The sequence below is a fragment of the Thermobia domestica genome, chromosome 1, assembly GCF_964235325.1.
Source record: "Thermobia domestica chromosome 1, izTheDome1.hap1.1, whole genome shotgun sequence".
Taxonomy (NCBI): Eukaryota; Metazoa; Arthropoda; class Insecta; order Zygentoma; family Lepismatidae; genus Thermobia; species Thermobia domestica.
Genome location: NC_137454.1, coordinates 142418155 through 142446008, shown reverse-complemented (window position 1 = coordinate 142446008; position 27854 = coordinate 142418155). Strand labels below are relative to the sequence as shown.

Here is a 27854-nt window from a genome sequence, read left to right as displayed (position 1 = left end):
GTAATTTTATAATGCTATTTTCAAATCACAATAAATGCAACCTCAATTTTGACCTTAACAGGCTCAGTACTTTTTAGACAATCTGATATAAAACATGCAGAAACATGTGAATCAGATTCACTTAGTAAGTTTTCACATTTGAGCATTTGACCACTTGTGTGTAATTTGTTAAAATACTTATCAGCCGCAATAACTCGCTCACATTTCTGGCAATGTCATTCATTCCATGTATATCGGGGTAGAACCTATTTTTCAAGTTAGTTTTGTAGTTTTTACATTTCTTGGAAGATCAATGTTGCTATCTCAGTGAAGTCTTGATTTTGAAGAAAATATGCTGCATTTAAGCAGTAATATAAGCAATATGGAGGCAAATAGGCAAAATAAATTCTGCTAAAATTGAAATAAAGGACACAAATGAATTTGAACATATTCATTTTTTTATCATATTTTAACACTAAGAAATAAGCATTTTGCCTAACACCTGGTCTCTAGTTATAATCAAGACACATACAAGCGTACAAAGATAAAGGCATGTAGGTAGACCTTCGTTTATAAATGACGATTCTTCCGGTAATATTGTTACTTCCTTTTAATATCCACCAGGTCAGAATTATCAATTAGCTCTCTAGTAATAAAGCAATCTTATTAAAATCGTGGCGCCGTTTGACACATTTGTAAGTTGCGGCTTAAAGTTTTGTCCCCCCTTATACCAATATATTTGTGATCTGAACTTGTATTATAATTGTCATGCTCTATTTCTATCATGAAAGTTCGAATTATGATTATGATTTCCATCGTAGTATGTGAGAAAAAGTTTTGGGAGTAAGGGCAGTAGAAGTCCAGATCATATGTAGTCGATTTAGATATTAGGAAATAGAGGATCGTGTGACTTTAAACTAGTGATTCAATTTAGGTAGGCATTAGTCGTATGACACCAGCAGTCAAAATCCACAGAAAAGTTGTTGATCGAATATATGGCTTCAGTTTCAGACTTGGAGCATGATATATATAGTCTTCACTAATTATTGATTATCAATTAATTTTAAGGTGAAAATATTGCCTGTTTGTGTTGATTTAATATAGGCTTTTGATTTTATACCTACTCGCTCGTAGTCATAAGTGACTGGGGAAAAAGTTATTCGAATATGTAGTACATAACAAGTCATTCACATGTGCGCGATTTAAAATTTCAGTGTGTATAATAATAATAATTTGTTAGAGGATAAGTAAAACATAAACACGCAAACAATTAATGAACACATTTTTTTCAGACGTTTGCAGTTCTTATATGCACAACCATAATAGGTTACCTTCCAGAAGGTCGCTTCAAACGTTTTATATACAAGAGATGTTTCTTGATGTGTTTTCGTACCTTTGCACGTGCCTTATCTGGAGTGATAATCTTTCACAATCCGGAATATAGACCACAAGGAGGAGGCATATGCGTAGCAAACCATACGTCACCAATTGATATTGTTATTCTTGCCACTGATAATTGCTATTCTTTGGTAAGTAAGCGTCCGTTGGAGCTGTTTAAGTCGTGCACAATAAACGTCCAGAGCTCCTTGTCAGTATTGCTTATCTTCTGTATTTTTCTTTCCTATTACCACCCTAAGCATATAAGATACTTGTACTGAATACAGCTATTTAAATAATGCAAGGCAATTCTTCGGTATCCATGTATCTCAGAATGAAAATTGATACTAGATGCCGAAATAATACATAGCAAAAATGCAATTTATTCCTCAAGAGTATAGAATGTTCTTGTAACTGTTAAACATCTCGGAGGTTCCTAATAAATTTGGGATTGAAAATTTGCATCAAAGCTGCAATCTACCGCAAACGCATACTCTAAATAGCTATGTTTCAGACGATGGCAAAATCAAGCTCTGTGCAGTACCAGTACAATTCCGAAACACGGCTGATTATAGAAAACATGTGTACAATTTTGGACTAACAGAAAATATGATCGCCAGACTAGTGGGCACTAATCTCGTACTTAATGAGCATGTGATCTACTATTTGGCCTACCACGAGCGCAAACTTTTTTTTTTTTTTTTTTTAAATGCTTTATTCTTGACCGCCATCGTCAAGATCAATTAGTATAGCAGGAGACTGGAATGTCAGACCTAACCAGTCCATAAGTCAGATTCTTTACATTTCAATATTGTTCCATCCGTACTGGCTTTAAGTGGTATTAGTTAGCTACTGAGATAATTAAAAGGGAGTTTATGCTTTCTTTCCAATATTTCTCAAAACCGTATTTTATGAGTCCAATTTTCGGCTAGATTTTCGTTAAGTTTTACTTTCTCCAATATTTTAAGAGCTTGTAGCTCTAAGATCGTTTTTTTCCTCTCTTTTTCTCAAAAATAGCTATTATCTTCCAACAGTGGCATTTTCTAATGCCACTTTTATTCCGGTGGAGAGTGGGATTAAAACTTAGTTTTTAATCTGATTTCGAAGCGCCTAAATAATGTAAGAAAGTTCTATTGTAATTATTACCAAAATTAAATTAGTGAATGATTAATGATCAAGTTATTGAAAATGAACAATCCCGTGATTGTGTGTACAAGTACCTTATATTCTTACGGAAGATCTTGTCAAATGAAGTATTTTTAATGTTGGCTTCTCTCCTTTCTGAGTTTAATTACTTTTGCTGTTGCAGGTAATGTGGCTTACAATTTGTACAGCATTTGTTGGCTACTTTCCGGAAGGAGCCTTCAAACGGTGGCTGAACTACAGAGTTTCCATCATGTGCTTTGGAATCTTGTCTAGCGCACTGTCTGCTGTTATCACTTACCATAACCCTGAAAATAAACCCAGTGGAGGGATTTGTGTGGCAAATCACACTTCTCCTATTGACGTCTTGATTCTTGCGTGTGATAATTGCTATGCTCTGGTAGGTGAATGGTCCCGGCACAGGGTTGCATCATAACATTTGTTCTGCTTTTATTTGTTTCTTTGTTGTATTTATTTATTTTAGTTGTGATTGTAATCGGCATTTTTTTTGTAATATGATAGAGATAGATGCACACAGAGCTTGATCCATTGTCATGTTAAGACCTCTGGATTAAAACAGCCAATTCCCTTAGCAACACTAATTTACCGGTTCCCTTGACATTACTGAAGTCAAGTAATGCCGGTCAACATCCAAAAGGGTGACCATTAAAGAAAAAAAACAGATGATATTTGCAGTGTGACGCTTATCCACCATCGTGAATACAGTTGAGTTTTCTGAAAGAAAAGCAGTATTTCGTTCAAGAAAAGTAGGACCAACGGTGAGGGGACAATATGCTGTCCTCCACAAGTCTCCCAATTTTAAATTATCCAAAGGTAGACTTAAAGACCTACGATGCTCAATTTTCCGGTTAAATATGAAGTCTAATTGATAATAATAATAATAATAATAATAATAAAAGTGGATTTTGTTCTTAAGGATCCTTTAACTAGATATAGTTTATTGAATTATCTTGTTATTCCGTCAGGTGTCGCAGCAGCAAAATACTTTTCCCAGTACTACTAATAATGTTGTATTGAACCACAAGTACTGTCGCCGTGACCAGTAACTAGCTGGCTTTCGACTATTCCAATTTAACATTTGTTTTTGTTTTTGGATGCCGCTGACTTCAGATTGGATTCCCGTGGGATTTGTCTTTTTGAGAGTCTTCATGAAGGTTAAATTAAACAAATAAATCTACCTTTGGACGACAAATTCACAAGATACAAATTCAGTTATTTTTTGTATTACAAGTACAGTATGTACTTCGATTCAGGATTAAATTGAATAAGATTTTCATCGATTACAACTTTCGGTCTTGTTGCCATATTCTTCGTATTATATCTTTCTCAGATAATTATTTCTTCGTAAATATTACTGTGATGAATACACACAATCTTGTTTTTTCAAATACATAATATGAGGAATAATATTTATCAGTTTTACCTTTTACTCAAGCTAAATTAATTTCTGAAACTAGTTTTATTTTATTTAAAGATTCAATATTTGTCTTGGTAAAACGACGATGAGTGACTTTAAATATTTCGCTTGATACACATTCCGTCTTTATATAATGCGCATCTTTTTCAGAATTTTACATATGCTTGTATTCAAAGCTGATAGCTGTATAAAACCACATACGATTTCGTTCAAGATGCATATAATTAGGCTTATTTAATGTAGGAAATTTCTTTCAACATTCGCAGGAAAATAGAGTTCACTGGATAATATTCGGTACGTACCGGTCATTGGAAGTCTTCCATGTTGTGGAAGAAGAAATTCTTTCAAAGAGGCCTATCTTGATTTGCTTTGAAATATATTCGATTTAGAACATGCTGTATAGACGTAGTGCTATTCGCTTTGGGACCACGTAGTAACAGCTTTACGAGCTTGCTTGTTTTTTAATTATTCCTTGCGTGTAAATTGTGCTGCGCAGTATATACGAAATATATTTGTAGGACCTTTTATCTGTTGAAACTACGATGTAAATTATATATGTGTAAATACACTATGTGTGTGTATTGTTGGCAATACTTCTAAACCTGTTGTTTAATGCAATTTTTCCGATTTTTGTGAAGCACGATGGCAAATTCAAGCTCTGCTGCTAAGCTTCAGTTGCTTTTAATGTTAGTGTATCAAAAATAATCCTAACCTAGTGTTTTAGTAGATAGATGGTGTTACACATTGCTTGCAGTAGTTGTAAAATATTGTTTTAACTTTCTACATAATAATGATAATAAGTGTTGCTTGCTTTTTGCTTTCCTACTTTTTTAGATTTAAAATTCTACGCATTGTTTAAGCACAATATTTGTTGCTTTTTTATGTTTGTTCTGTTTGTAAAATATTCCTTTCTTTGTGTTTATGTGAAGCACTAAAACATTTGTGAATTCCTGATTTCGATCAGTGTTACTGCTTAGACCAGGCAGAAATCATACCAGATCATAATAATTTTAAGGAAGATACCTAATTATTTATAGCTTTTCTCAAACCACTGCTGAATGAGAGAATCATCTTCCTTGTTTCATTACTCTCTCATAAAAAAAGAAAAAAACTTTCCGTATTTTTTAGTTTTGTCTACCACTGTACTTAATATAAAGCACTGAAGAATCTTGCTTAATTCTTTGTTCAGGGATACATAAAATATGCTTTTTTTTTAATGTTCCTTTTAATCATTCTTTTCTTGTACTTTTATTTCATGTTCACAGGTCATAACTTCTTTAACAATATTACCTAGGTACCAGAAAGTAATTTTTCCATTTTTTCCTTCAATTTTTTATATCGCGATTTATTTCTTCGTATTATTATTCCATATCTTCACAGCTTTCCACAATTTCTTCATCGAGGTGTAAAATTCTGTGGGCGCAACCAAGGCTATATTTTGTTTCTACTATTCTTACTATACAACATTTTGTTTATAGTGCTACTTATCCGATGAATGCGGAAGATATTAACGCCTTTTTATGTATTGATCACTAGAAATAGCCTTGTTCATGAAGGTTACTGTGTACTTCGGCAGCTTCAATTACACATTTACTTAAAATTGTGTTAATATTTTCTAGAATATTCAAGCTAAGCCATAAGTTGTTGTTCTTCACTGACAATCATCCGGGTCATTGAGGATACAAGAGAGATAGCTAAATTCTTCCGTACGTTCTTGAAGATAAAAGTACTTGACCGTAAATTATATAATAAAAGAGTTTTATGTGATTAATTCACTTTATAGTTTACAAAAATACCGAGTTAGTAGGCATAGTTATTCAAGAATTATGATAAACACTTATGCCAATTTTTATCTATTGAAATCTTTTTTTTTAATGGTTAACGAACATAGAAACATAAGGAGCGTTATACTTGTATGAACACGTATATAACAGCAATAAATTAGTGAGAATATTATTTCATCATTTAAAAATGTACTGCTTCGTTAAAACATACCAGTGAGTACAGTAGACTCCGGAGTATTCGGCCTAATGTAGCAGAAGGGCAGGCCGGAGTTCTATGAACTAATTTCTTTGCATAATTTCTCCCCCATAGCCACAACAACTTTTGTCATTTATCACTCATTTTCAAATCTTCATTCTAGTACACTTACAAAATCATCAAGCATACCCCAAGAACAATTTACAAATACAGTATTATACGTACTGTTCAGTTATAATCAGGAACAGTGGCAAGCGTACTGTATTGAGGCCTGTTACACACTGACGAACGACACTGCTCTTTTCCTGTCACAACTTGTATTTTGCACATGACACGTAGGAGGATCGTAGCAGACTCTCACTTAAAATGCCTTGCCACTGTTACCAATGCAACGCCTTGCCTTCCTTATTTAATTACGATAAAAGAAAACTCGGCCGGATAGTTGCGAGCCGGATACTAGGAAGTCTTGGATTCGTGTGCTAGATGTCATATTACATATAGACTTACTGCAGATTCGTATCCCTGTTGTATTAGTATACTATTTAAAGTTGTCATGCGCTAACGTTCTCGCCTTCGGTGCGAGCGGTCCCGGATTCGATTCCCGGCGTAACTTATAGCTCCCAGACCGCTTCCTTTCTTCCTTCCCTATCCCCGGGTTGTGTGCTCGCCGAGGGGCGTCATCCCTCAAAACCGTGAAGAGTTAAATGGCCTTTGATGCCGAAAGCCCAGAAATCTAAGTCCTAAATCTTTAAAGTTGTCATGCAAACAGATGAATTGATGATGTTTGTAGACTGGTTGCTCTTAGTATTACGTGTGAGATAGACATGGATAGAGCATTGCTTTTGTACTTTTATTTTAAATAACTTGTGATATCATGTGGGCTTGAGTGTAATTTCACTTTTTTTTTAATTGTCGTGAGCACAAAATTTCTCTCTCGCATGTTAAAGAATTTTCATTATAGACGATTTCTAATTAAATTCAGAAAATTATTAGTGAAATGTTGGAATTCCGATTAACTATGCTAAAATTGTAAAATATAAAGATTGTAGACACTTTAAAATTAACTAATCTTTTATTATTTGATATCTTGACAGACGTATTGATCTATCTATGTAATTATTTAGACGTCATTGTACAAGTTTGTTTCTGTTAATTACAGTAAAGGAGCTTTCCTCTAGCCAAGAGTTCTCTTGTGATGTATGTGATTTCGTGTTTGATTCTCGGAGAAGAGGTTCATAGCCTACAAGCCAGAAGTGAACAGTCATCACGTGGTGTATCACCAATGTAGTTGAGATTAATTGTAATGCTTGGAATAATACACAGAAATTCTTGATCGAAGAAATAGAGGAGGGAAAAACTTGATCTTGTTATTGTAGATTGCAATTTTGAAACAAATTTCAAGTATAATTGAGACTCCTCGACTGGTACACCAAAAAAGAAAACTTCAATAGGCAAATAAAAAATGAATATAGAGCATAGCAAATCAATATGCCATAACTTCGTCCTGTATACGAATTTTATTTAAGACAGTAAGGGGTACCCTCGAAAATAAAACCGCGTTAAATTACTACCAAAATAACTTTAAACTTGGGAGAACAACGTAAGTCAACATGAAATATGAATATATACTGTTTGTTGCACTGATTTTTAAAAAGCTTGAATGTTCCAAAACTAGACGTTGAGGGTTTATTTCAGCAAGGGGCAAGTATATGATAATTTGTGGTGGCTTATATTAAACATGACAGAGGATTGATAAACTTTGAAAATAGATCCTCTTTTATATATATATATATATATATATATATATAATATACACAAAGCTGTTATAGAAGAAAAATAGATTCATTTGGTGGAATTTTACAGAAGAATGAAAATAGTCATTGTGAAATCAAATGTTAGATAGTGGATCAAAATGTTAGGTTTTGATACAAAACAAAGGGGGGGAAAAGGACTGTGTGGGGGGGGGATTAAAGGAACGTGCATTTGTAGTGTACTTGAATCAGTTCTGGGGCTACGAAATCCTAAAAAAGAACTGTAAATGTATTGTATTGTAAAATCACAATGAGTCTTGAAGAAAGAAAAAAAATCTCGAAAGATAAACGGATTACAGTTTCAAAGAGAATTGATGTGAGGCTAGTAGATAATGACAACAAAATATGGATGAAATAAGATACCTAAACGTAAGAATAACGAAAACTGGTTTCGAAATCATTTCAACATGTACGCTGTGTAAGCTTGTGAACACCATTGCATGCAGCAATGCAATTTTCTATAAAATATGAGCTACACAGAGAGCGCATTTTTTCGCATTTTGTTATATATTCATGTGTGTGAAGAGGTAAAGCAGAACATTTGACAAAATAAAAATACTCATAATGTAACATGGATTTTCCACGTTGAGACATCGCAAGTACTGTGATTTCACATTTGTTTCCGGTTTGGTAGTGAAGGTGTTGTCACCATATAAATGATTTTGTGATATATATTGTATGATACATGACATTATATATAGTTGGTTTACTTAGAGTAGAATGAACCTGGGCTTTATACTTGGATGTTACCAAATAAGAGCAACAGAGCATTTCGTAGAAGCGTAAAATGTGTATTGAACTACTCCTTATTTGTAATTTAGAGCATCATCATCAATATTTAGTGGGGCAAATAATTGCATATTTCAGAATAATCGTTCAAAACTGGAAACAAGCACCAAAATTGGTATGGATATTGTTTAAGGGTTACTCAGTGTAAAAATAACGTTAGCCACTTGAAATTTCAAAATGGCGACCATTTTCCAATATGGCGGATATATCAAGCTCGGAACAAAATATTATTGTGTAACAGAATTAATATACTGACTGATTTCAAAGATATTCGATCGAATGCTCCGCTTTTACCAATGTTGAAGTCAAATTCACAATTGCAGAAGTTCATATTCAAAATGGTCTCAATGTTTTCAAGATGGCCGATATTCTAGACATAAACACTTATTATATAGCAGAATTAATACATTAAACTGATTACATAGATTTTCGTATCGAATACTGTTCTTTGTAGTACAGATGTGGAATTCATAAACATGGAAGGAAGTTTTAAAAGTAGGCGGTCATTGTTTCAAAATGGCGGATATTTCAGCCATAGAGCACTTATTAATCCCCTAAATTATTATAAAAAATACTACACTCTCAGCAATATATGCTTATATATATATATATATATATATATATATATATATATATATATATATATATATATATATATATATATATATATATATATATATACATACATTACGTTTTCTAAGATGGGTCCATTCCATGCATCGAAGAAGACTTCCTGTATCACATATTTTTTTCTATTTAGAAGATTTCTGTTCTTTTTAAATATCGTATCCGGTCTGTGAAAATACCAAATTCAGTTCATGTCTGAAGAAAGAAAGAAAGAGAAAAAAAAAGAAAAAAAAGAAAATCAAAGATTTAAGATCTCATCGAGAGTTTCCGCCACGTTTTGGCTGCTGATATTGCTCTTTCAGCACTATAACTACGAACATTTAGGAATATGAAAGGGGGACATAAAAGGAGTATTGTCCTGTTTTATGTAAGAATCCCCCTCTTCTACGCAGCTTGTTTTCGAAAAAAATATGATGAGAAGGTGTGTGTGCTGGGTACTTCGTTGAATACTCGCTAGATTGCAGGAGCTGCCATTTAAAAAAAAAAAAAAAAAACATATTAGTTACTCTTTAATTATAATTTCTTCATTTATGTTGCTGTTACATTATTTCAAATGAATGTAGTATCGTTGAATTGAGTATTTTTACTCGCTGTAGATATGCAGTTATTATTATTATTATTATTATTATTATTATTATTATTATTATTATTTTCAACATATTAACACCAGCTAGTGACAGAATACTCATGTACTTGCATAAAATGTTAAGTTACTCCCTCGAGACATAGTTTTTTGAGATGGAAGGTCTACTGCAAGGGCAACGTCAGTTTCTAACTGACTGGACCAAGTGCTGTTTGTGCCAAAGGGAGAAGAAAGAAGATCTAAAATCATCTCAAACCCGTTATACAAATCAAAATGACGGTTACAAGATGATTGCGACCAACGTTCCTCTCTTCCATGCTTTAAATGGCCTACCTATTATGAACCCTACGAGACGATGAGGGTGGAGGTATAGAAGAAACATTAAGAAGGAACAATGCCAAATACCATCAGAGTTGCCGCCTTATGTTTAACAACACTAAACTCGATCTAGCAAGAAAGAGAAAAAGTTTGGCAGAAAGTGCTAAGCGAGAAGAAAATCGAAAGCTCCGAACAACTAGTTGTGAAAACCGAGCGTCTGAATGCTGCTGTCTGTGTGAAAAAAGAACCTGTTTCCGAATTAAGGCAAGTAATGACAATGCATCTTAGCGACAGGTTGAATAGTGTGCCCACAGACTTAATGACGGCAAACTTTTGGCAAATGCCATTGCATTGGAACTAAAGTATCGCATTAAATGTTTGACAGAACTGTACAATAGGGAGAGGGCCGTAATTAGAAGTATCATGAAAGAATTACTATTTTTTAATTGAGTAACCCTAAAATAACTCCTCTACCAATTTTGGTACTTCTTTCCACTTTTGAACGATTATTACGCTATCTACTCCGCTAATTCTGCCATAGTTCGCAGATCATTACTGTACATGAAAGCTTCTATATACAACAGTCCTTAGGTAACTAGCTAACCTCTTAGTCTTGACGTGACAGAAAATAAAGAAAAGTCAGTACAGGTAATCAACAAAGAAGAAATGTTGCAAGATGTTTTTCCATTAATTAAAGATATTCTAGATAAAGGTAGAGGTTGACACTATCTGAAATACGTGACTACATAAACCAGAAAGGAGAAATAAAGGTAACAAACAAGGAAATCAAACTTTATCTGCTAAAAATGTTTGGACCTGATATACAATTTGTAATCCGGTCAGAAAAAATTAATCTAGTTTTGTTTATTCTTCCAAGCTAAGTATTGATCAGTTAGCTGAAACGTACGAAACACAAGTGAGCAAGAGATGCAGGAGTATTGATTCGTGAGTCTACTTTAAATTGTGAATTTTGTTTGAATCATGGAATTGTAATTCTGAAGCTTTTAAACAATTTTGGACATCAATAATCTATGATCTTCAAGATGTATTACATTTGCTAAACAATACACCAGCAGGAATTACATATCAATCAATAATCTATGATCTTGGATATATTTTTCGAAAAATTATTGTAGTTGGAGAACAATACGCAAAAGCAAACTTCCGAATGACACCGATACCTCTTTGTAGTGCATTTTTGTTTGCAGTTACAGGTAACAATAATATCTTCAGGAATTAGTTTTAGTTGAGGATCGAGTACCAATTGATCGTCCTCATTTAGAATCCATACTTATTCTTCTGGGAACAGCGTGATACTTTGATGAAACACTAAGGAACAAGCGTATACCATAAAACTGACGACCCTGTATAGAAGAATTTGTTGGTGATAGCAGAAGATGATTTGGTGCCGTAGACTGAGTCATAATCTCTTCTCTCAGATCATTGAAATTTGATGAGTGACTACCGCACTTGAAACCTTGTACCAGATACTCTTCTGCTGCTTGAAAAGCTTGATCATTTGCTGGCACATGCCGTCCAAAATCTGTTAAGAATCATGCTGCTTGTGCTATTAAGGCAGATAATTTAGTTCAAATTTTACTTGTAACATCTGAATTTGTTAGAAAATGTGTTGCAATAATAACACCATTAAGTTCTCCTAATTTATCTGATAAAATGTAAATGAGTAAAATTTATTGTGAAGATTTCTAAGGCACAGTTTCTTTAAACCTACAAGCTTGAAATCTTGAAGAAAATGGCGAGGCAGTACCAAAACATCTATATTTGTACCTGTACCAAAACACTTGATGCTTCAATTACTAGCACAAAACCTTCTTTCGCATCATGAAAAATATGAAGGATGATTCTCAAATCAGCCTCTTCAATATTCTCCATAAGCTCCTCATCCGATAGTTCTAAGTACTGTTCTGACTCAATTTTTATATTGTTTGGTAAATGTAATACATTTTGTGAAACTCTATCCAAGAGCATAGATTATTAATGTCCAGAATTGTTTAAAAGCTTCAGAATTACCAATGCTATGATCCAAACAAAATTCACAATTTAAAATCGACTCACGAATCAATACTTCTGCATCTTTCGCTCACTTGTGTTTCGTACGTTTCAGCTAACTGATCAATACTAAGCTTGCAAGAATAAATAAAAATAAACTCATTTTTTCTGACCGGATTACAAATTGTATATCAGATTCAAAAATTTTTAGCAGATAAAGTTTGATTTCCTTGTTTGTTATCTTTATTTCTCCTTTTTGGTTTATGTAGTCACGTATTTCAGATAGTGTCAACTTTTACCTTTATCTAAAATATCTTGAATTAATGGAAAAACATCTTGCAACATTTCTTCTTTGTTGATTACCTGTACTGACTTTTCTTTATTTTCATTCTCCTTATGCTTTCTTCTGTACTTTATAATGTAAGTTTCAAGGCATATCTTGTTATAGAACAGGCAGCTCCAAAAACAGATGTTTCATCTTCCAAGTCTCAACAGATGTTTCATCTTTCAAGCATGTACATCATTTTTCACACAGAAAGTTCCTTCAAGAAATACTGAATCTCTGGAACTTTCACAAATACGATATTTTTCTTTGATATCGCCGTTTCTTACAATCACACACTACACAATTTATTTTGAATGGCTTTCGAGATGTGATATCTGATCGAATTTTTTTCTTTTCCTGTTCAATATTATCAAGTCCATCATCATCATCTTTTCCTTCTTCTCCAATTAAGCTTTAATCTAACTTCAGCAGTGTCTTTTTAAAGTGTACTGTTTCTAACATGTATTAGTGCAATGATAAATAAACTCTATTCCTGGTTGCAGAATTCCTGCAGACATTCTTTGATAAACTATATCTTTCCTTATTTCAGCAATATGAAGAATATTTTTACAAGAACTGGCACACATGTTTTTTCTTTCGTAGCTCGTGGACAATAATGCATTTATTAATGTCAATATGGAAGTTTCATGAGCTTTTATTCTTTCTGCTGCCAATTTAATTCCAACTAATGATTGAGATTGATATGATTTTGATGCCATGGTAGAGATGTTTCTGATTTTTACAAGTTAAATATTTCATATAGCTCGAAACTAAGAAAAATAGAATTATTGGTATATATATGTATATTAACTGAATAAATACACTGTTTTACAAGGGTTGTATTTCTGAAATGAAATTTTGTACTATGAAAGGAATGTGACATGGAAGTTCAAATGAGACATCCGATTTGATCCGTCAGGGATAGTTTACGAGTAATTCAAGCATTCATGTACTACATATATTCATATACATGCCAAACACAGTATATGGTGACAAAAGGGAATTTGGAAAGTAAAACCTTGCAACATTGACAGCTTTCATTTTTCAGAGGTTGGCAAAACTTGCCCTACAGTGTTTTGTTCTTGCAATGTGATGTTGGGAGTAGTTTGTGAGTTAAACTGAGCGTGTGAATCTGTTTTTTTTATCGGGCGTTAGTACTACTTACTGTATGTAAACTGAATGCTGTGGATTCATTTTGTTTGTGTTTAAGTGAAGTAAAAAATGCCTCGCACTCGTGGTTGTAAGCACGCAGCCAACAACTTCTGTTATGTTTGTGGCGAGTTCACCTTCGTGAGGAACAAGAAGAAAATCACACCCATCATCAAGAGAGCATATAAGCAGTACTTTGGCGTCGGAGCTGATGATTTTGATAAGAAGTGGTCACCTAATATGTGTTGTGCTACATGTTATTGTAAATTAATTAAGTGGTGGCAAAGAAAAAATGTTTCATTATTTGCTATACCGATGGTTTGGAGGGAACCAAGGGACCATTTGACAGACTGTTATTTCTGCTTAACCAAAATTCAGGGATTCACGAACAGCAAATCAAAGAAACATATTGTTTATCCGGATCTGCCGTCAGCAAGACGACTTGTGTTACATTCTGAAGCTTTACCAGTTCCTTCAAGGCCCACAGATATAGAAGAGATGAGTGATAGTGAAGAAAGTAGCACTACAGAACTTACATCTTCTCTGGAAAAAAGAAGGGATCCGCGTATCAAGGCACGAGTACGCCCACGCCACGTGTATTACAGCAGGATGATTTAAATGATTTAGTGTGAGACTTAGGACTCAGTAAACAGAAAGCAGAATTGTTAGGCTCCATGTTACAGGAATATAACCTTCTCCACGAAACAACCAACATAACCTTCAGGAACAGAAAACATGCTTTTGTGTCTTATTTTGCCAGTGATAGTTCCGTGACACACTGCAATGATGTTCATGGATTAATGACAGCCTTGCACATAACATACGAACCTGGTGAATGGAGATTATTTTTAAATGCTTCGAAGAATAGCTTAACAGGTGTATTGCTGCATATCGGGAATAAACTACCTTCAATCCCAGTTGCATATGCCACTTTTACCAAAGAGAGTTATGAAATTTTCAGAAAGATATTGACCTTAATTAAGTACAGTGAACATAAGTGGAAGTTGTGTTGTGACTTCAAGGTAATAGCATTATTATTAGGGATGCAACAAGGCTACACGAAAGGCTTGCATGCTTTTTGTGTGAATGGGATAGTCTGGAAAGAACTTCCCACTATGTGAAAAAGGAGTGGCCTAAACGCAATTGGACAGTTGGTGAAAAGAATGTGCAACGGGACAGTCTTGTAGATCCTAGAAATATTCTTGTTCCACCCTTACATATAAAACTTACTTACTAAACAGCTTGTGAAGGCAATGGATCCCAATGGGCAAGCTTTTGCATATCTTGCTGACAAATTTCCTCGACTGTCAGCTGCAAAAATAAGAGAGGGCGTATTTGTAGGTCTGCAGAAAGATAAGAGGCATGTCTTACAGAGAAAGAAAAGCGCGCATGGATGAGTTTTACGAAAGTAACCCAAAACTTCCTTGGGAGAAGACTGGACCCTAAACACAAGGAGATGGTGGATGAAATGCTTGCAGCTTATCAGGATTTAGGGTGCAAAATGTCCTTGAAGGTGCATATCATGGATTCACATCTGGATTACTTCCCCAGTAATTGCTGTGACATTTCCGATGAACACGGAGAAAGATTTCATAAAGATATATCCACCATTGAAAAACGCTATGAAGGGAAGTGGATGCCCACCATGCTGGCAGACTATTGCTGGTGTATCATTAGAGACAAAAGACACTCAGTACAAAAGAAAAAAGTAAATCATTATGTACGGTCAACAGCTGTTTCGCATGCCTACAATTCTATGTAATATATAGTGTCAACAATATATAGTAATGCTTTACAAACATAAACATTACGTGCTGATTACTCCAAAACTATCCCTGATGCAGAAAAACTAAAATCAGATTTGAATTCAGGAGTGAAAATTCTTTTAGAATCTTCAGAAAGTAACAAATAGAAACTTTCAGGAGTGAAAAGTTCTATTTGTTACCCAGAAATAGATCTTTTTTTATTTTTTTGTAGAACAGTGAATTTAAACATAAATTGCGCCTCTCGCCATCATCCTGAAAGTGGAAATGGTACTTCGTAAATATCAAAAGAAATTTCTAACTCTAGTAGCAACAATATTAATATAGACCTGAAAGAATGTAAAGTGATTAGTTTATGCTAAATATTGTGTTATTTTAAAGAAAATAATGATAGTTATGTCAGACTACTGAATAAGTTATGGGTACGCTATGTTTCGGAGCCCAGTGTTGTGTATTATTATTATTATTATTATTATTATTATTATTATTATTATTATTATTATTACTATGAATTATAACCGAAATTCTAAGGTGAAAAGGCATTTAAAGAGGTTCGAAATTATTAGTATTTTAAGCATATCTAATCCAACTTAATTTTGATTTTAGAGTTTTGAGGCTTAGTCGTTTAAAGCTATCCTCAACCTAAACTATCCAACCTTACTTCTCGGCATTTTCAGCTCTGGCACCGAAAGTTCACGTCGCCGACATCTATGGATACAATTTTAATAGTTCGAACTTACTGAAGAAAATTTTACACTTAACGTAATATAAAATTTAATATCTCCGTTATTAATTGAGATACATCAATGATTTTGGTCGCGTTTGAAAGCTATTAAAATGCTCCATAACGTTTGTTTCAGGATATTTTTTTCTTAAACATAGCCGTTTCAAGTTATTTTCCATAAAAGTTAAAAAAAATAATGTGAAAATTATCATTTCTCTAGTTTGAGCAGCCATATTCAAAAATGGCGGCAATAGAAGGCAAACTTTTATAATTACAATAAAAGCCCAATATATTCTCTGTCAAGTAAAAGAAGAATGAAGCTTTCATTTTGAAGAGTACGGAAGTTATGAAATTTTAAATTTGGTAAGCGGAAAATCGGCGGCCATATTGATGACGTCCTAGAAAAATCTGCCCGGAATTCAGAATGTCTACCCAAGTTTTTTTCACTTCTTTTTGGTGGTAGGTAGCTGATCCAGAGAGAACAGCTGTCAGACATGCCATTCCTACGGGACCTATGGCTAGGGCCCGTACTATAAAGGGCTGAAACACTTCAAAACTTTACGTATTTAAGGATATGATTTGGTGCATATGTATATAATTAGAAAAAAAGTAACAACTTGCTGCGTCCAAATGTATTTCAATTGCGACTAAATTGTTTCAGTAATCTCTGCTGTCTTCCTCAATGACTCTGAAAAATCAATATTTTTTTCAATCACACACACATTCAAAAATTCTGAGAAAAATAATCAATATTTCGTTAATCTTGTAATATGACATAATTAATTTCTTATGACAAATCCATAAGTGGTAGTGTACTCGTGGAAGGACAAATTTTTATCAGAACACTTTTTTCTAAAACGACTTAGGCGATTTTGTTCATATTTTATAAATAATTATTCTTAAGAAACACAGGTTACGTTTCTTAAAAATATTCACAAGCAGGTAATAGTTGAATTTATTTTTTTCGAAACCGGTTATAAGCAATTTTTCTTAAAATCATGAAAAGAGTGGTGTATTCTTGAAAATGAGTTTTCTCGAGCAATTTCCTCTAAAACTGTTAGGCAATTTAGTTTATTAAGAAGCTTTACAATAGCATAGGTTACTTTCCTTGGAAAAAAAGATGATGATTCCTGTAAGGATTGTACTGGTTCTTACCGAATACAGTTTTTTGAAAGTAAGCTAATGTACAGTCATGTCCAAAATGATTGTCGCATGTTTATAATCCTTGTTATGGGAATACAATTTGATAATGTTTTCGCAGGTTACTTTTAATACTGCTACTATGTGTATAATCAGGAAATGTATATTTGTGGTAAATTTCATAGGATAAGAATTATAAATACGAAAATTAGAATGAATAAAACAAAATGTTGCTAAACGGACAAGAAAGTTTTTGTTTGTTTGTTTGTTTGTTATATTATTATTTACTGCTCTTTTGACATGAAATTCACCAAATACATGTTGTTGCCGGTTATTCATATACTAACATAAGGAACACCGGGCGAAGTCGGTATCAAATTATATTCTTGCAGCAATAGACAGTAGGCATTTATAGACATGCACCAATAATTTTGGACATGACTGTACCTTTAATATTTCCATTACACTCTGTAGAGAAAAATTAGAGAATTTCTCAACGTAATACGTAATATTATGGAAGATTGTATGCATGTATTGTATAATTTGTAAAATATATTTACATTCAAGAAAAAAGAATCAAAATATTTCATATAGTTGGTTTAAATGCTTCGTTTTTCTTAATGTATTTTAACACTGTGGCTATGATTTAGATTGGACAACGACATGGAGGATTTTTGGGAATCATTCAGAGAGCACTTGCAAGAGCGTCATCACATATTTGGTTTGAAAGATCTGAGGTGAAAGACAGAGAAGCTGTAACGAAAAGGTAAGTAAACATGCCATGTAGTAATGTACTCAAATAAAAATTAACTCGCCTAAAATTTTTACAATATACAGAAGAAAAGATCTTAAAATCCTGTTCCTTGAAGCATTCCGACGGTTTTCGAAATTTTGAAGAACTTGTTTTTGTATATTATGTGAAAGTTCGCGAAATGAGTTGTTTCAATATAAATAATCTTTTTCTGAGCATCCATATTGTTATACGGTAATATCGTTTCCATGTACAAATTATCAAAATAATGCAAACATATATCGTTTTGTAACACGTAAGATTTGTGATATGGTAACACTAAGTATGTGTGATTTAGAAATGAGAATGAGTATGCGTTTCAAAGAAGCCAAATTGTGGATGCGCAGTGATTTAGCATAAGTGTACAGGGTACCGTAGAAGTTCCCGTACCCCCAAGGTTTGAATATCACAGAAAACAATGTAAGTGAAATTTTAGTTGTGCTGTTGATAATATTGGTTTCATGGTCACCAACAACACTGTCTGGTATCCCTGCGTTAAGGTGACGTGAGGCATTTCAGTTGTGAAGCCATCTGATATGAATGGTTACCGTTACATAGTTCAACAACGGTTAATGGCATGAGAGTGTGTACTCGAATAACTACACATACAGCAAACAATGATACAGGTAAGGACTGTGATCAGAGATCGCTTTGGCAAGGACCTATCTCGTAAAACACCCTGATTGGTTGATAGAAATGTGCGTTTGCATCAGAACGTGTTAGACAGGCTGCATAGTGGACGTAAGAAGACGCGTGAGGAGACTCGTACACCTGTGTACAGCACGATGGAGCACATACAAATCCACTAGGTGCATAGATCGTATATGTAATTACTCAACTGTATGTACTAAAGAAGTAACCTAAAATTACACTGACATTGCTGTCCGAGATACTCAAACGTAGGAGTACGGGAACTTCTCGGAAGGTAGATACTATGTTAGGTATGTTGCGAGAAGCAGTGTTCATGGTGATGACGGTCTACAAAACTTATGACAAACTAAAATTGTCAGAGAGGAATAGTGGGCGAAAGAGAAATTTTACTGACAGGGAACTCAAACAGTGAAGAGGATTAACAGCAAAGACTGTAGAGCGAATGCAGCAAACGTCAATCAACATTTGGAAAAGCTTCTTGCGACGATCATAGTATAATGCGAGTTGAGTAATCTGAACGTCTGCGGTTGGGTGGCAATTTCCAAACAACTTATCGCCAACAACGCTTTCGAGCAGGCGGAATGATGCCGAGAACATGCGAAATGGACCGGCGATGATAGAAAATTAGTAGTATGGTCCGATGAGTCGGCCATCGTTGTTTCCAACAGTAAGCAAGGTTTACGTATGGCAAACATCCAAGAAACTGTATATTCCGGAACTGTCTTCTCCCTACCGTGAGATATAGTGGCTGCTTTGTGAAACTGTGGACCGCAATTTCTGTATTCCGTGCGTATCTTGTGATTGTGACATTTGAGGGTACTGTGCATCCTATCGTCCAAATGCGCTTTCCAGCCAATTACACGATTTTCCAAGATGACCATGTGCTGTGTGCTGGAGCTGCTGAAGCATGGTTTCATGAACGTCGGGACGAACACCATTTGACCCGCCAAATACCCAAATCTGAGCATTATCGAAAGCCAATGGTCAGTTCTGGAGCTGAGCCTCCGGAGCAGATATGCTTTTCAATCCTTACTGGTGAGACTGAGTGTCGCATTGCATGAAGAGTACTACAGCTCTCTGGAAGCCATTTATGATTATATGCTTTCATTCTTCGACAGCTCAGAGCTGTTCTGTCGGCGAATGGTGATCCCACACCGTATTATTCAAGAAGTTGCATTTTCTTTAAATGTTTCCATTATTTTGATAATGTGTGATGTCTTAAAATAATTCAAATTTCCCTGGAAAATCCAAGGTTGTCGGAGACGTATCTTAACGAAAACAAGAAGTAAGGTGCTGATAGGAAGGAATCCGTTTGACTTTCTCGAGATTTTTGTTGTTCCGAATCACGAGGACAGGGACTTCTTATCCCCATTTACTTTTTAACGTTGCTTTAGAGTACATGATTAAGAAAATTAAAGATGGCAAGAGAGGACTTCTGTTAAATGAATTGAACCAGCTTCCTGAGTACGCGAACGATAGAGGTTTGAAAGAAAACTTACGAAGTCAGTGTGGGAAAACGCAAATATCTATCTGGCAGCGTGTAAATAATCACGTCTCAAGTAGAATGTAAATGCTACCGAAATGCCGGGTAGCAAACGTAAACATCGTAATCAGTAATAGTGATAGGGAGGAGGTAAATACATTTAAATAATTAGGTGTAGTACCGGTATTAATAAATAAAAACGAGGTCAAGAATGAAATATAAAGTAGATTAATAGTGGGGAAATTAATGTTACTCCTCTACACAAATCCTTTAATCTTCGTGACTGATATCGATTAATTTATAATATACAGGGTGTATCAAAAGTTCGGGGCTATAGGCCAACTTCGTTATGAGTAAAGTTAGAAGAAACGGGAACTTGTTGGAAATAGGTGGTTTTCAATCTAAAATTGTGGGTTTTTTCCAATCTCACCAGCCACACTGTGAAGGCACCCTATGTTAAGTGGAAAAGCAATATTTTTAGTTCAGCAGAGCGTTTCTGTGGGCCCTCAGAAACGGATTCGAGGTGTTCTGCGTTCTTTCACAAAACAATGTGCACATTCCCCGTGTCATTTTTTCGTGTTCTTCGAACAGCCTACAGAACTGAAAACGATTGCTTTTCCAGTTATATAAGACGCCCAACGTACCACTGTGGAGTCCAAATGGTGGTGCAATTGGAAAAATTCTACCATTTTAGATTGAAAATTACCCAACAACTTTTTTATTTGTTTGTTTGTGTCTGTACTCATAACGGAGTTGGTCTGTAGCCCCGGACTTCTGAACACCCGATTCATATATTGTTTGGATATGATATGATATAAATTGTATGAAGGTAATAGTTAGTTGCTGAAAAACAAATAGATAGTTAGTGAAAACGAAACTTTGAGAATAATATTTGGTTCGAAAAGAGTTTAATAAACTAGTGATTTAGAACGCCACACAAATCAGAACTTTATCTTAACAAATATCACACAAATAATAAATTCAAGATGTCGCGGGTGGATGGGACACGCCGCTTGCATGGATAATATTCTCGGGGTATAGAATCGGGAAACCTAGGAGAAAGGTACCTTTTGAGAGAACCAAAAAGAAAGTGGGAGGATAACATTATGAATATATGTAATGACAATCCAGACTGGTAGGCTAGGTGCTGGATATATACCTAATAGTTTTGTTTCTGCGGTGATAAACCAGTGGAGGTTCCTTTAGCTATAGATTATCAAATAAAGAGGATTTAGATTATTTACAGGATACATAGTACTATAGTTCTAAAATGAATTAAGAAGAATAAAGATGAACATTGTTTTAATGTTACATTTCTCGTCGTCGGAGAATAGAGTGAGAAAAGTTTAAAACTACTGATTATTCAGCTGACGCTTTGAGTGTGTCTCGTTTATTCTCTTTGTACTTCATTCTCTTTGGGAAGCTCGTTTTTTCAAAATGCTGTTCTCTATGTAATTATGTACCGTTTATTGTAAGTAAATATCAAAATGAATTATTGTTTAGATTGCACACGCATTAACGACAGTAAACGAAGGTACTAACAGGTCATAATCGGAATATAGAGAAGAGGAAAGGAGATACAGTTAAATTGAATCTATCAAGATTATTGAGGAATCGATATGTGGGTATTTGTTTTCCGCTCAGAAGCTCGGAGAGATTCAAACTTTCAACATTTAAAATGAAGTTTGTACGTATACGATTGACTGAGAAAAAAAATATGAGAAATCAGAATTGGTAGGACATTATTTTCTACTCAGTTTCTTCAGCGACTTACTGCTGTATTTTACAGTGTTAACTCTTAAGCTCAGCACATACTTTGATATTTTCTTGATCACTGTGCTATCCAGTGTTAAATGCATACGGTTTGTGCTTCAAATTTTCTTAATGGTTATACTTTGCTTTTTCAAAGGTTACGAGAGCACGTTGAGGATCCTAACAAGCCTCCAATACTCATATTCCCAGAAGGAACCTGCATTAATAATACATCAGTCATGCAATTCAAAAAAGGAAGTTTCGAAGTAGGGGGTGTTATTTATCCAGTGGCAATTAAGGTAGGTTAGATTTAAGTTAATATTAAAATGATACATTTTTATTATATTCAACATGTTGAGTGTTCGAAAAAACATCTGGGCAAATTGTAAGGGATGATAGAGGGAAACAAAATAAAAATTTATTGTCATAGAATGTTGATCCGGCACCGTTTTATTTCTTCCAGTTTTTACAATAGATGCTCAGAAGAACGACTAGGAACACGAACACAATTCTCACACCATCAGCGCATGAATGCGCGTACATATTCCAAGTATGTCTCGAACTTCCCTAGCCGCAACAGCGGGCCTGTCATGTTTGGATTTTTTGTGGGGGTACAGTAACACAATATACGATACTTCAATTAACTCTAAGCGTCTCCAGACTCGCTACTGCAGCTGGAGAGGTTCGACATGCCCAGCTCTAGTCCGCGTAGTAGCTAGTGCTCGCGCCTTTGATCAACAAGGTCTCGGGTTCGATTCCGAGTGAGGAAATTAAACGTATTACGATAGCGCGGATTCCCCTTTAAACTATGGTTCCGTGCTTCATAGCTTCGGTGCTGAAAGGGAGCCCTAAACCTCAATAAGCAAACTATAACATTTGAGGCGTATATGAATTTTCTAAAAAGGTAATGGGCACCTATGCGCCGATTGTGTTAGGCTTGTGTACATGTTGTACTTGCACTTTTGAGCATCTACTAAAAACAAGACGAAATAGATGGTTTGTTACATCAGATGTGGCCTATTTTTTACTGCTACTTTTTAAGTCTTCGCCACCAGCAGTTAAACGCAGCATTTTCGGACACATATTTTATGACAACAATCATCAATTAGTTATTATTACTTTGGGTAAATAAAACAAAATTCACCCGGAACGCCTCACTTATATGTGCCATATGCATTTTTTGACTTTTCATATCACACGAATTCCACTACAAGGAATTTATATCTCAAATTATTACTACATATAAAAGATTATTTCCAATGTGTGTGGCTAATTAATTTTTGGCAAACCATTCACCATGTTTTGCGTATTCAGTTCAACTAACAAGAACGGCTAAATAATAAACAGACCTTTTACAGGGACACATAATAATGATTAGCATATTGATTCCTCTCACACTTCTTGCTTATATAACATACAACTCTCTTAACAATATATACATACATTTTGTTTCATTTACAACTGGTTTCAAGACCATAGCTTTAATGTAAAAAGTAATTTTCTGAGAATGTTTTACATACCATTCGCACGTCTACCTGATATACATTGGGTATTCTGAAAATGGCGCCCACTAACAACGCTAATCAATGGGACAAAATAAAGCGAAAATACTGTATGATGATATATCCCCCGGGACCTTCTTTTAGCCGCTTTGAGGAATCAAAAATTTCACTATGTGGCGACGTTGTAGATTAACTCGGAACCATTAGCATTGCTCTACGAATCCATCAAGCAGTTACATCGATTGTTACGCTAACAGATAGGGCTAACATCAACGTCTATAAACTTGAATTTCCATTTGGAAAGAATCGATGTAACTATTTGATGGATTGGTAGATCTACGCTGTAGTTCATTATCTGCGACGTTGTCACATAGCGCAATTCACCTCTCCAGACGGATTCGAAAGGTATACAATTATTATACAGGGAGTTTCAAAACAACACCGACAACGTTTGGGAGGTGATTCCTGACACCAACATGAGGCAAAAAGTATAGACCAACCTGGATACACAAATGCTTCCTTTCGGAGTTACAGGCTGCCGGAAACTTGAAAAAAATGAACTTTAGAAGTCCATGGCTCCAAAACTTTTGGACCTATCGTAGTCGGGTCAAGACTTCACTTAGGAACTAATATGTACTCTATACAAAAATACATGTTTCAGAATTCTAAGGTACTCACGTACCAATTTTTATAGAGGGAGCTTAGCTATGGGCATATAATTTGAAGTACTCACCAACTACCTCTATAAAAATTGTTGCGGAAGTACCGGAGGATTCTAAAACTTGGATATTTGGATAGGCACGTACTAGTTCTTAAGTGAAGTCAACCCGACCACGATAGGTCCCATAGTTTTGAACCTATTGACCTTTAAAGTTCATTTTTTCATGTTTTCGGCAGCCTATAACTCCGAAAGGAAGCATTTGTGCACCCAAGTTGGTCTGTACTTTTTGTCTTATCTTGGTGTCAGGAGTCACCTCCCAAACGTTGTCGTTGTTGTTAGAAACACCCTATATATATTTTCCCTTTATTTGTCTTGAAGGGTGTCTGTAGTCCGTGAACGCCATCTTTAGAACACTCGATGTATGTATACATAAGTATTGATGGTAGTTGTTCACAAGTAATATGTAAATCTTGCAAACTAAGAAAATATCTTCCGGAATATTTGAGCCTTACGAGACTTGTAAAATTAATTTTTAAATCTAAAAGTGGACGCTGTATCCTGGGTTGAGTTGGTGAGGACCAATCAATAAGGAAGGTTTATAATAGAGTATTCAGATGAATGGTTTACAATAATACATTAGCCTTTAAAAGTTCGAATACTCTTGGTTTCAATGCATATCTTTTATTTTTTCTGTGCCTCTAGTTTGACAAAGCAGCCTTTTTGTGTGTGTGTGTATGGCGAATGTCTAGATTTCTAGGTTTCCAATCTTTATTTTTTAAAATTGTTGATTGAAGGTAAAATTTAATTGGCTATAAAATAATTCTATAATACAAAGAAAAGAATTATGATATACGTAAAGAAATTTCATTTTTTTCTTACGTCATATACTCCATAGATGCGAATTTGTAAAATCTACAGTTAAGAATATGCGAATGAGCCGAGAATCTAATCAATCTCCGGCTTACCGCACTGATGCCTAACCCCTACACTATGTAGGCTCGTCCCATAGTCAATCATACACGTCAATTCTTGACTTCAGTATTCAGCCACACCACATGGTTTACTTGAGCTCCTTTGTGTTTGGATAATCCAGTGCACAGTCTAAAATGATGGTTTTAACACCATATGTTGCTTTTTTATTGTTATTTTATTTATTGTTATTTTATTTATTTATTTATTTATTACTACCATCAATTACCCGCATCGCAGGGTTAAAGAATTTAAATACAAAACTCCCTATCTCATGTGTTTCGTACCCGTGAAATGTGCTGCTTTTGTTTTTAGTGGCATGGATTAAAACGGCACCTAAGAATCACTGTTCGTCTCAGCGACCCGGAAAACTATGGATTCGACATTAATATTGGTCATTTTCGACCATCTAGAACGACAGCATGTATTATTCGGCATGCATGTATTATTCTTTACCTGAACCGTTTAGATATTTTAATCAAAGGTGTTATAAATTAGCCAACTGTTTAATTATTTTATATAGGTTAGAAGAAGAAGTTATATATATTTTAAGAAGTTATTATTATATAAATGTTTTGTATCTTTAGAATGTTGATTGTGTAACTATAGCAACGATATATAACATATGGTAGTAAGATGGCTGTAAGCAGCCTAGATTTAACTATACAATAAATACATACGAATAAGCAACATTTGCAGTTTTTGTGCTAATTTAATACGTGTGCAACTCACTTATTCGAACTAGGGCTCAACGATTACGTTGTATAATGGTGCCGAAACCCGGGAATACCTAAAAACTGGTAAGAAGTTTAGTAAACCAAGTTTAGCAGAAAACACAAGTGAGTGCTACAAAATTGTTTTATGCATTGTGTACTGTTTGAAAGTATAGTTAAACTACATACATCATTGAGTCGATTAATAATTATACCATCTTGAGGAGTGGAAAGTTAATATATAGAAACACTAAGATGGATTTATCAGATAGTGAAGTTAACGACATTAGGACTAATCAAAGTGAAACTGGTACATCTGAAAATTTGGCAGATGTCCTCAAACAAATATCCCGTCAAATGAACGACTTGCAACAGCAGCTGGATGACAAAATGGATGCTTTGCAGCATAAAATTAAAGAACAATTTGAGGATAAAATGGATGCTTTGCAGCATAAAATTAAAGAACAATTTGAGGATAAAATGAACAAGTCTCAACAGCAGTTGGATGACAAAATGGATGCTTTGCAGCATAAAATTGAAGAGCAAATGAACAAGCAGTTGGATGACAAAATGAATGCTTTGCAGCATAAAATTGAAGACCAATTTGATGACAAAATGAACCAACTTCAACACAAACTAGAAGATAATATATATCAGCAGCTGGAACAGTTACAGCAGAGAAATGACCATAAATGGGAACAGTTACATCAGCAGCAGAACCAAATGAATGTACAAATTAATGCCAGATTTGAGAAATGCGAACAGAAAATGGAACAGGTAGCTGAAACTTATACCGAAGTACAAAATACCGTCGAAGTTATAGAATCGGTTGTAAACGAACATTCTAATAGGATTAAAGGACTTCAAGAGGAGTTTCATACTTTCCAGGAAAAGTATATTTTTGCTAAGGAGATGGAGCGCGATGATGGACCTAGGAATATCAATCGACCTCCTGATAATGGGACTGAACCAACACCTCATTCCCAAGTAATTTTTGAAGATAGCGGATCATCGGTTGATAGTGATGCGAGCACCGAATCAGGAAGAAGAACGAAGCATCCTACACGGAAGAGTAAGAACTCTCACGGTAACTGTAAGTGTTCTAAATCTTATAGTACTGATACGCCTTTGCGATTCAGTGAAATAAAATCCTTAACAAAATTCAGTGGTGTACCTGAGGATATCCCGGCTAGGGTATTTATAGAAAAATTCGAGGATGAGTGCGAATTAATGGGAATTAAAGAGTCGAAATTCATGAAACTTCTTCCTCATGTTTTATTGCCCCCATGTTTGACTTGGTACAAAGCAATTCGAGATAACATTAATGGGTATTCTGATTTTAAAGAGGCGTTATTGGCAAACTATGAAAACGACTTCATGTTAGCAAATAGGGACGCATTGCTAAGAACGAAATCATTTGACCCTAAGATACATAAAAATGTTACTGAATTTGTAGTGGCCACATATAATGAATTAAAAGCACTCAACCCAAACCAACCAGAATCACGTATAATAGCTTCTGTCCGTATTTTATTACCATTTAGATTACAACAAATGTTGATGACCGCTCAATGTGTCAATTTTAATCATTTAATCATTTTAGTTCAGAGCTACGAAAGTCAATTTCTAGCACAAAGAAATAGCAGAAATCCAGAAAAAAAATCAGGTTACTTCTAGACGTAATAATATTAATTATGCGCACATTCGAAATTTAAATATTCAAAATAAAGATACTGTTAACTCTTCAGGAAATAGTGTCCATTATTTTGGTACTAGAACAAATAATCAAAATAGTACCGGCAATTCAACTCAACCTAATTATAAATATGGTAACGGTAACAGAAGTTACCGGAATTATAATAGGAATCCTAGTAGAAATCGCAATACGAATCAGCGTAATTGGTCACAAAATAGACTCCTAGATGGACAAGTTTACAGTAACAGAAACTCAAATTCAGAATCTTTATGTAATCGATCGGAACATACTCAAGAGTGCGGAATACAATGTACTTTATTAGATTATACTTAGAATTTTGTTAATGTTTGTTATCCTTATATGTTAATTTAATATTTGTATGTTAACTGATATTTCATTTTAATCATTTGTGATCCAATATCAAACCACGTTATCTTATAATTTAATTAACATCAATTTTGTTGATTTTTCCTATCATAAT

The 27854-nt window shown here is 34.5% G+C and overlaps 1 protein-coding gene across 2 annotated transcripts in view; it reads left to right on the top strand.

Moving 5' to 3' along the window:
* Gpat4 (Glycerol-3-phosphate acyltransferase 4) overlaps positions 1 to 27854 on the top strand; it is a 142266-nt gene that overhangs the window by 103703 nt on the left and 10709 nt on the right. The window contains exons 5-7 of one of the 2 annotated variants that reach the window (XM_081763902.1): positions 1272 to 1508; positions 17807 to 17922; positions 21990 to 22131. In XM_081763902.1, the coding sequence (XP_081620028.1) occupies positions 1272 to 1508; positions 17807 to 17922; positions 21990 to 22131 (495 nt within the window). Of the gene's footprint in view, positions 1 to 1271; positions 1509 to 2665; positions 2900 to 17806; positions 17923 to 21989; positions 22132 to 27854 lie in introns of both variants that reach the window. The other variant, XM_081763905.1, reaches the window with a different exon arrangement.